Source organism: Alligator sinensis, unplaced genomic scaffold, assembly GCF_000455745.1.
Source record: "Alligator sinensis unplaced genomic scaffold, ASM45574v1 scaffold1241_1, whole genome shotgun sequence".
NCBI lineage: Eukaryota > Metazoa > Chordata > Crocodylia > Alligatoridae > Alligator > Alligator sinensis.
This window is the reverse complement of record NW_005842202.1, coordinates 1,719,972-1,729,928: the sequence shown is the minus strand read 5'-3', so window position 1 is coordinate 1,729,928 and position 9,957 is coordinate 1,719,972. Positions and strand designations below refer to the sequence as shown.

The 9,957-nt window shown below is 50.0% G+C and overlaps 1 protein-coding gene across 9 annotated transcripts in view; it reads left to right on the top strand.

Moving 5' to 3' along the window:
- Window positions 1-7,162, top strand: part of USP28 (ubiquitin specific peptidase 28) — a 37,708-nt gene extending 30,546 nt beyond the window's left edge. For 6 of the 9 annotated variants that reach the window (XM_025207620.1, XM_025207623.1, XM_025207622.1 and 3 more), the window contains 6 exons: window positions 332-510; window positions 593-671; window positions 1,405-1,484; window positions 2,143-2,266; window positions 3,060-3,258; window positions 5,876-6,051. In XM_025207620.1, the coding sequence (XP_025063405.1) occupies window positions 332-510; window positions 593-671; window positions 1,405-1,484; window positions 2,143-2,266; window positions 3,060-3,258; window positions 5,876-6,051 (837 nt within the window). Of the gene's footprint in view, window positions 1-331; window positions 511-592; window positions 672-1,404; window positions 1,485-2,142; window positions 2,267-3,059; window positions 3,259-5,875 lie in introns of all 9 variants that reach the window. The other 3 variants (XM_025207628.1, XM_014521318.2, XM_025207625.1) reach the window with 1 other exon arrangement.
- The last annotated feature ends 2,795 nt before the right edge of the window (window positions 7,163-9,957 follow it).

Below are 9,957 nucleotides of genomic sequence, written 5' to 3'. Positions count from 1 at the left end.
CAGCTGTGGGTGGAGAGAGCCCCAAATGGTTTGGATGCATTTTAAAGCCCTCTCCTGAATGTTCATGTAGCTTAGTGATGATGAGTCTTTACATGGTACTTGCCACTATGGGTTCATAGATCTCCTTGCACTTGCTGGAGTAGGACAACGCTGTTACCAGACAAAATAGAGAGCAGTTAGAGAGTCTCAAGAAGAGAGACATCTCCTCCGTGAATCTTGGCACGGACCAGGGCAAGCATAGGCTTAGAAGAAACTTTCCAGCTGCAGAGCTCCTAGTCAGCATGTGTGCTAAGGGTGAATTGGGCCTTTAGCTTTCCTTTGGCTTTGGCAGGCCTTCCGGGAAGAGTATTCCAGACTGTATCTACTGGCCAAAGAGACCCCGACGCCTCAGAGCGACCCCCGGTTGCAGCATGTGCTTGTCTACTTCCTGCAGAACAACGCTCCCAAGCAGGTGGTGGAGCGGACGCTGCTGGAGCAGTTTGCGGACAAGAACCTCAGCTACGATGAACGGTTCGTACCAGCAGACCTGATGCTGTCTTTGGGACTCGGTGTTCCCTAGCCTTAGCGCTCTAATCCTTCTGTCTCTGAGCAGGTCCATTAGTATTATGAAGGTAGCACAAGCTAAGCTGAAGGAGATTGGCCCTGATGATGTGGATATGGAAGAGTACAAGGTAAGGGACTAAGTATAGCTTTCTCTTCTCTCTAACGTCTTTGTACCAAAAGTGTCCTAGTGCAGTGCACAGATGACAAGCACAGTGCAAGCAGACAGCATTGTTGTTCCCATATTGGTCAACCCCTTCCTCCTTGAAGCATTAGGACCTGGCTTCTTGAGACAGATGAGTGCTGGCAGGGATATTTAATGTGTCCCACTCCGTTATCACAAGTTCTGCAGTACTTGTTTCTGCAGCAGACGTGGTCCAATTTGGAGCCACGTGGCCAGCTTCTCACATCTGGCAAAGCAGCATCACTGTGCCTGAGCGGCAGAAGTCAAGGTTGTTCCGTGGGTAGGGGTTGTGGAGCAGTAATTCTGGGCCCCAAAAGGAAAGCTGAACAGTGCCACAAACCTGATGACCATGGTTTGTTATGGGAGGTTGAAACAGAGCCAGTAAATTGGGAGCTTGCATTGAGCTGGTGTGAGCTCATGTACCACATATTAAGAGAGAACTTGGCATAGACTTGAATGGGTTTTGCACTGCCCTCCCCCAAAGCCAAGATGGGCATGGGTCGCATATGTGGGGCACTCTATAACTTACCTACAGTTCTCTAATTAGACCGTGAGAAAAAGGACCCTGAGTCTAGGGTAAAAACAAATGCATACTCAGCCTGTGGCAAAGAGCTGGCAGCTAGGTGCATGTATGAAAGCACACTTCATCTGTGATGTTTCTTTTTTTTCCATCTGAACAGAAATGGCACGAAGACTACAGCTTATTTCGCAAGGTGTCTGTTTATCTGCTGACGGGGTTGGAGCTCTACCAAAATAGGAAGTAGGTTGCTCTTTTATATATTTTTCCAATGCCCTTTGTGCCTGATGCACTGATGCCCCTTTCTGTACTGCTGCAAAGCCAACCTTGAACCATAGTACATCTGTAAATAGAGCAGAAAATATGTGGAAAAGCAATTCCATTTCACGAGGGGTGTCGTTAGTGCACAGTTCAGATCCAGACAAAACCGCGCCACTGTGAAGGTCCTGGTGAAGGGGAACGGGTCTCTGACTTTGCAGGCACTCACTCAGAAGTGCAACAAGTGTTTGTGGGCCCCGGGCTAGGTTGAGGTGGAGCCTTGTTGAAATCGAACTCCAAATGTTTAGGTGCTGAATTTTCAAATTTTAGCTAAATATTGTTCACTTGAAAGATTTCTGACTGGCTCCAGTTATAGGAAACTCAGAGAACCCGAAAATGCTGTTCTCAGCTTCTGTCAGTCCTCTTTGTCTCCAAATGCCAGTGGAAACTAGGAGAGACAGCTACACCTACTGTAAAAATTACAGTTGGAGTTAATTGGAAGTTTTGTTCGTTGGGTCCGACACCGGCCCCTCTCTGGGAGGAAGTGGGTGGTCTTTCCTGGGTGACCGCCTGGTGAGCAGAGGTAGGACCGTGATGAAGGTGGTGGGGTGGCTGGCACCTGACACTTCCCTCCTTCTAAAAGGTACCAGGAAGCGCTGACCTACTTGGTGTACGCCTACCAAAGTAACACCACCCTGCTGAGGAAAGGGCCTAACCGGGGAGCAGACGAATCACTGATTGCTTTGTACAGAAGAAAATGCCTGCTGGTTTGTATCGATGAGTCCTAGCCTCAAAGCGAGTGATTTCAGGGCCGGCGTGAACTGCCCCAAGCCTTGTCGCTGCGTGGTTCAGGTCACATCTCCGCAGGGTGCCCAATGGGTTGAATCCCCTTGCACCCCCTTCCACACACGGTACCAGTGCTTGTCCTTAGGATGTTCTTTCAGTGAGGATGTGAATGCTGTTGTGTGCACCTGATGGCACTTTGTTAGGAACAATAGCCTGTGGTCTTCCCTCCCCTTGAGTATCCAGCCTTGTCCCCTTCTTTGTCCCAGCGATCTTCTCGGCCTCCTGTTATTGAGCACAGTGTGGCGTGGCTCGTCTTGGGGAATGGAATAGATGACATCAGACTCGAATTTATCTTTTGTTCCTGCTTCACTGTGGCTTCTGAATCCAGAGTAACTCTATCTGTAGCGGCCATAACAGCAGCAGCTGTCCTCACATCATGCTGACATGAATATGAAAATCTAGGGAGCAAACTCCAGTGAGAGGATTCATAGTTTAGCAAATAAGGCATCCACTGTGTGGTGGTGGTTCTCCATTTTGGCCTCTCAAGGCCAGAATTGTTTGCATGTCTTAGACGTAGTTCTGGAGCAGTTTGTTCTCTCTAATGTGATCTCTCCCGATGCATGCATGCAGCTCAGGTTGGTCCTGTTGTATTCCCCCTGTGCCCAAAAAGTGGCAGAGAGGGTGGGTGGTGAATAGTTTTCCCAGTAGCCCATTGACTCAGGAAAGTCAGTGCTTTCTTTATCAAATGCCTTTCGTGCCTGGTTTTCCCCGCAGAAGCTGAACGATGTGGCTGCAGCTCTCTTTATAAGCAGCGATGAGGCGCACGTGGCAGATGGCGTTAGCATCCTGAATGAGCTGATCATCCCCTGCATGCACCTCATCATCAACAACGACATCTCACAGGATGACCTGGACGCCATTGAGATCATGAGAAACCGCTGGTGTTCTTACCTGGGACAAGAAGACATGGACGGTAGCATGCCAATCGCTTGTTTTCCTCTCCAGTCCCCTGTGTCCTGGCTGGGTCCCGCATCTGAACTAGGAAAAGACTTCACTGGCCATTTAAAGCACTCCCTGTGTCATTCATAGTATTTGCATGCTGTAGTGTGTAAAACCGTCTGCTCCTATTGCCCGTAAATGGTGTAGTGGAATAGTGTGATTGGGGTTTGTCCTTAAGCTACAGGAAATGTTTCCTGCCTGTTTAATGTTTTTGAAACAGGAGACAGATACCTCGGTCTCTCCTTGCTCTTTTTATCATCCTGAGTTTCCACCTTCCCAACCAGCAGATTTTGTTGGTCTCTTTTGTGTGCTGGCCTGGAAGAGGAGAGAACATCTGGGTGCCTCTTTACTTCTCAAGCATGTGGTATCGGATACACTCTGATGTTACCCTGCGATAGGGACACTACCAGTCACTTTTTTCTTACAGCCCAGAGCTTCATAACTACCCATCTGTTGGTATTGTGCTCTACTTTCCCAAAAAGTATTGAGGAATGGATGAGAGCAGCTCGCTGCCCAGCTTTGAAAATCAGGGTCCTGAATTGCTAGAGAATGCAATCTGCGTTTCAGTACTGGATGGCTGATTTGCTCCAGGTTTTGTGTCTGTATGATAAAATTAAGTCTCCCTGATTTCGTCTCAGCTTGAGTGGGAGGCCTGGCTAGAGGCTCTCAACACTGCTCTCTTCTACCAGCAGAGGGTAAACTTGCCACAGCAGAAAGAGGAGGCTTGTTCTCAAAATGTAGAGCAGGGAAGCTGAAAAGATTGGCTAGCAGCATCACTTCCCCAGGTCTGGCCTTACTGTACCTGCAGTTGTTTATTGGTGGTGATGGAGATGCGGAAGGAGCAGCACCTGCCTCTTTCTACCTCCGTTGTGTTCTGTAGACCAACCGTGGAGTCGCCTTCCTCCTCGCACGGTCATGCTATGTACAAAATTTCTTGGGCAGTAAGTTGCTGCTTAGTCTTTCAGAAAAAAGAAATGGGCATTATTGTTGGCACGTTCACCTGGCGAGTCTCAAGCCCTTCCAAGGTGTTGTCCGTCCAGGAGCAAAGCGCTGAGTCTGAAAGCTTTTGTTAGCGTTGAATGTGCTAGGCCTGCTGCGGGGATGACCCGCCTGGTATGCCGGTGACTGGATAGTGAGCTCACAGTTTGCTGTGCTCACTGGCAGCTTGAGCTGGTTCTGTGATGGGCACGTCACTAACTTGAAGACTTTCTTTTTCAATTTGCTTCTCTCTGCCCAACTGCTGTTTCTGTGCCTGAACAGAATAGTGTTGCTCCGGCTGTCCCAAAGCAGGTGGTTTTGGTTTCTCACTGTTTAATAGTCACAGATTTGACTCGTTATCTGTGTTGGCATTGGCACCGGTATATTGTAGTATATAGGCAACCATCGTGGTCAACATGCCAGGTGCCCAATGAATCTGCCTGTGGCCAACGAGTCCAACTTGAGAGCGACACAGCTTGCTACAAGTTTCCAACGTGCGGTTTGCTTGATTTTGTTTTGGCCAGGATGGATTGGGTTGGGGCATGGCTTTTTTGGCCTGCCTTTTCTAGGGCCTGCCTCAAGAGAGGCAAGCGGGCCACCCTGTAATAGGGCTGCTTGGGCACCTTGGCAGGTTCCTTGTGCCCCTTATGGAGTCCTGCGACCGTCACACCAAGACCTTCGACACGTGCAGCTAGGCAGGAGTATGGAGGAGTGGAGGCTGCCTTAGACCTACCATCACTCCTTTACACCAGTAAGAGTCCAAAGCCCAGACTGAGTCCAGACGTCCAGTGCGTTGATACCAGAGAGCAACAGATTAGAGCGTCTGCTGACTGTCTAATGCCTCACCGGGAGCATGTTTCTATCCGGGTGATGTCCCTTAGCCGTTCTCCAGCCAAGGAGAGCCCGCAAGGCAGTGGTGGCCAGGGGTTTGCGGTGTCCTGTACTCACCTTGCTCAGGAGGCTGCAATGCTGTGGTATTTTATAGGAGCTACCCTGCCACGAGTAGCCCCACCGCATTGCCACCAGGCCCTCCAGAAGGATGCAGGTTATGGCCATACCCAGGAGCTGGCATTATTAAGCTCTTGATTACTGGTATTCATGAAGGGTTGAATGACTCCTGGTCTGTTTTGGCTCCAGTGCATCAGTCCGAGACTGCGAGGGCTGACACTTTTTTTTAAAAACTGAGTGTCGTTGAGAAAATGTGCCTTGCAAATGCTCTCGGTGTTGCAGAATTGAGACGGGGATGACCATGTCATGCAACCTGGGTTCAGGGGAACCAGCGGGTCAGCAACAAAGGCAGCATATTTTGGTTTTCCTTGAGATAAGAACAGCGAGTTGGAAGTACAGGTTTTTTTCTTTTCACGGAGCCATTTGATACCGGCCCTTGTCAGAGGTAAGATACAGGACTCGGCAGACGGTTGGCCTGGGTGCCTCTGCTCCACCAAACCGTACGCGTTTCTGTGCACTCGCCACAAGCGGTTCTCAGGCTGGGAGCTGCTGGTTGGTAACGAGCTCAAGCAGATCAAATGAGCTAACTGCTTTGTTCTTGCGACCCTAACACCTGCAGTTGTTTCAGTGTGCTTGACTTTTGCCGTCCTCTCCCCTCTTTGCAGCAACTCTGCAAATGAAGCTGGGTGAATTGCTCCCCAGGCTGCTGGACTGCTCTGCAGAGGTGATTGTCCTGAAAGAGCCCCCGAAGATCCGGCCCAACTCCCCCTACGACCTCTGCAGCCGATTCGCCGCCGTGATGGAGTCCATCCACGAGGCCTCAACCGTGACTGTGAAATAGGCCGCCGACTTCTCAGCGGTAGCTGTGATATATTGTAAACCACTTAAGTGCGCTGAATCCTGCCATCGGACGTGCGAGCGGGTGAGGGAGGAAAAAGAGGTAGACCATTCGCATTCAGACAGACCTAATGCATACTTTGTAAATATGAGGGGAGGGGAAAAAAAGACAGAGTTGCACTCTTGCAATACCATTGTAAGCTGAAATGCAAAGAGCAGGAACACCGTACCTCAGACTGCTCAGTATGTGACTGGCAATCGCAGCTGTCTTGCACTGACAAGGATATGGAAAGGGCTCTTTGAATATTGTGGCACTCCTTTGAAAAAAAAAAAAGTCCATCAGGAATAAGTAGTTGGGACTGTGTGGACAGCGGGTAGCAGAGCCGGTCAGGACACCAACCAAACTAGCAAGTGTCGCCGACCTGTTAGGCTCACCCGCACCTTTCTAACCTCTCAGGTGCAAGAGATTAGACATCCATATGTGCCAGCAGCTTGGCAAGCAGTCCAAGTTGGGTGATTAAGTAGCGAGGAACGATAGCCACAGTGGATACAGTGCAGGCCATCATTCATGCAGCTGCATTTTTTTTCAGTTGAACCAAGCCCAAGAAAAGGGCACCTCTGTTTTTCAGCCAGCAAATACACTGGGCTCTTCTTCTGAGGGAGATGAAAGTCAGCGGTGACAGGGCCGTGAGACAGGACAGGCGTTCTGCACCTTGGTCAGGGCCATGGTCATAGCTCACTGGCTAGAGAAGAGACCCCTTCCCCGCCATGTCCCCCAGAGAAATGGAAATATGTGTTCCCCTCTCAGAAGTGAACATAGCTATTTCCTCCTCCACCTCCTGTAAATTGTAATAGTGAGTTATTGATGATGAACAGGAACACTGGACACACCTGGAGAACCTGGTCTGCTTTTATATCCTTCGGTGATGATGCATCTGGGCAATGGGGAGAGCCCCAGCTGGATGCGTTTTAAAGGCCGTTTGCATTTTATTTGGATGATGATAACATTGTTTCAGACAAGCTGTTCCCAATAAATGGGAAGAAATCCTGTTGGATAGGAATGTGCAGGTTTTATAAACATGCAATAAAAGCAGTTGTTTTATTTTAGAAAAAAATAGCTCTCTGGGTTTTGTTTTTTTTCTCCCCCCCCTTTGGTATGGTGTCCCAAGACACGCTTGTGCCTCAGCGGGAACACAGGAAAAGAGAGCAGTCACCCACAAGATGAGTCTGACATGGCTTAAACCTGTTTCTCAAGTTACAAAAAAATGCAAAAAAAAATTGCCATGACATTTTCGCTGTGAAGAAAGAGTGGCCTCTAGAGGCAGACGTCTTGTGCTGGGTGGTATGGTGGTGACCCTCCTGTTTGTCCCTTAGGATGGATAAAGCTGTTGGAAACGCGAAGCGACTTCTGCTAGTCAGGGGTTGTAGAGTTGGTTCACCTCCTAATTATCAGCCTTCAACAAGGCTCTTAACAGCATTTCCACTCGGGGCTTGGCAACGCCACTGCTGCAATAGTTGCATGCTGCAAATTGTAGAGCAGGCCAAGAGGAAGTACTGGTGCTTTTCTGCCCTGGGGTTAAGTGCGACTAGCCGTAAGCATGCGTTGCTTGTCTGCCATGCAGCCTGAAGTCTTGTTAGATAGTGCATGAGTGCAAGGTATAATGTAGCTGAACGGGGCTCCAGCAGAGTTGTGTCTACCCCAAGTCCCCTGAAGTGAAGTGAGGGTGGGGCGAGCTGCAGTTGCCCTTTGAGTTGTCCTCCTGTCTGGGTTTCTATCCAAGTGTTGTCTCATGTTCAAAATTAAACAGTGTGGCTGGAGGTGCGCATTCCTCTCTGCTTTGAATTAGCTTTCTAATGGGAAGGACAAGTTTCTAGCCCTTCTGGCAGCTGCCTTTTGTCTCGAGGGGCACCAGCCCGTGCTCAAGGAGCAGGCTTTAGACAGTCGCAGCACCCTTGGAGAGAAGGTGTGTGTATTCTCAGTGGTGACATGCACTCCCCTTTGAATATGAGGGTCTCCTGAGACACTGGAGCGTGTCAGAAAGGAAGGGCCAGATGGGAATATAGAGATGGGGATTACGTCCCCTGCTTTCTGCTAGGCTGGTCGGTCTCCCATTGAATTTCACACGTGGTTCGGATGTTGCTAACCAGGGCTGAAGTCTCCTAATTAACGGGGGATGCGCAGCAGAGCCCTGCTTTAGCCCCTTTCTGTGCTGAGCCGTGCCGCGTTAGGCCGGGCATTCAGGCAGCCTGCGGGAAACTGCCATGTCCAAGAACGCAGCTGTGAATAACTTAGTCACGTTAAATTAGTGGAGAGGAGGGCAGAACATTCAGCTCCCGCAGCTCGGCGTCGTGTCGATCCGTTTGGGAACACAATGTTTTTTGGTTCGTATTCAGGGGCTGGCATCAGCCCGGACTGAGCAGAAGCATTCTCGTTTGGGTAGGTCAGCCTCTGTTAGCGATTAGCCAAACCCAGGCTAATTGCCAGCAATGGAGAGGGAAGGGGGCACCCTACTCTGAGACTCGTGGGGTCAAAGAAGAACGCAGATGCTTAGAAGAGGCCGTGGATGCAGAGATAGTCACGATGAGTGGATTTCTGCTGGAGTCCAGACTTGTCCGTGGGGTGGTTTGCTTCGTCCGTTTGTCTTTCCTGGTTATGTAACCACAGGAGGTGATAGTCGCCCTGCTTTCTCCCAGCTAATGCTTTAATATCAAAACAGAAAACACCTGTTGAAAGAGAGCCTGTCTTCCAACATGCACGCACCACAAGCCTGCCATGACCTTTCTAAGGAATTATACAGGGCAAGGATATCTGGTGGTTTGACGTGATGGTCTTATGTGTATGGCACAGCGTGCCCAAGGGCAGCACAATGCGACTCTCATCCCAAAAGGAAGTGGTGGTTATGCCCTACTTTCACGCATGCTGTCTGTTCATGGTTTTGAGTTCAGTAACACGCTGCAGACTTAGGTTCGGGATAGTTGCATGTCTGATCCCCGGAGGGAGGGAGGTCTTGGTTCGGAGGTGCCCCTTGCTCAGTGGCCAGCTAAGTTTGAACCAGTTTGGGCCTCGGAAGTAGTTCACTGTAGCCTTCTGCACCACGTAACCCACAGCTGTATTTGCTCTTCGCCACCCCTGCGGACTTCCCCTCTGCTCTGTTATCTCGAGACACTAGTAGCTGCTGCATAATTTCAAGCCCCGTATGTCACGCGGCTGCAGAAAGCCACCCCAGCCTGTGAAGGACGGGGATGTTGTTTTTGGGAGCGTAAGCAGATTTAGCATGTTGTAGTTTGTGCAATCCTGAGAAGATTTCCCTGCCCCGGGCCTTTAAATTACTACCAGCAAGGTAATGGCTGACAGGCCTCCCACCCCACACCCCGCAAAGAACAATAAACATTAGGAAATTGGACCGGGCTCCGAACGTGTTTTCATTAAACAGTGCCCATTGAATTCCTCCGAGGGCTTTCTGTTGACATTGGATCAGGCCTTAAAGCTGTGGAGAGAAAGGGGAGCGTGTTCAACCTAAGAGTCTGGGCTGTCACAACATCCTCCACTCGCGCTCTTGCCTTCCCTTTCCCTCGCCCATATTTTTATTTCCAAAGGGTGCGGAGGTCTGAGTTACAGCCAAAACAGAGTCGCTTTGCTTTGTGAAGTTGTCAAGCCTTTGGAAAACAGCTAATAGTTTGTGTAAATCTTTGCAAAGCGCATTCACCTGCCAAGAATGCTGCCCTTCTCGCCTCAGTGTTTTGCATCTCTTGATCCTCATTGTGAAGGATGTTGCATGAAACAGGACTCCTGGCCGCACTCTTCGCTCCGAACTCCACCTGCAGTGGACCGGCTCCCGCCGCCACCACCTGTGCTGCCACGAATGCAAGCGTCCGATTTAAGGGGCGAGGGGAAAGGCGGCAGCCATGA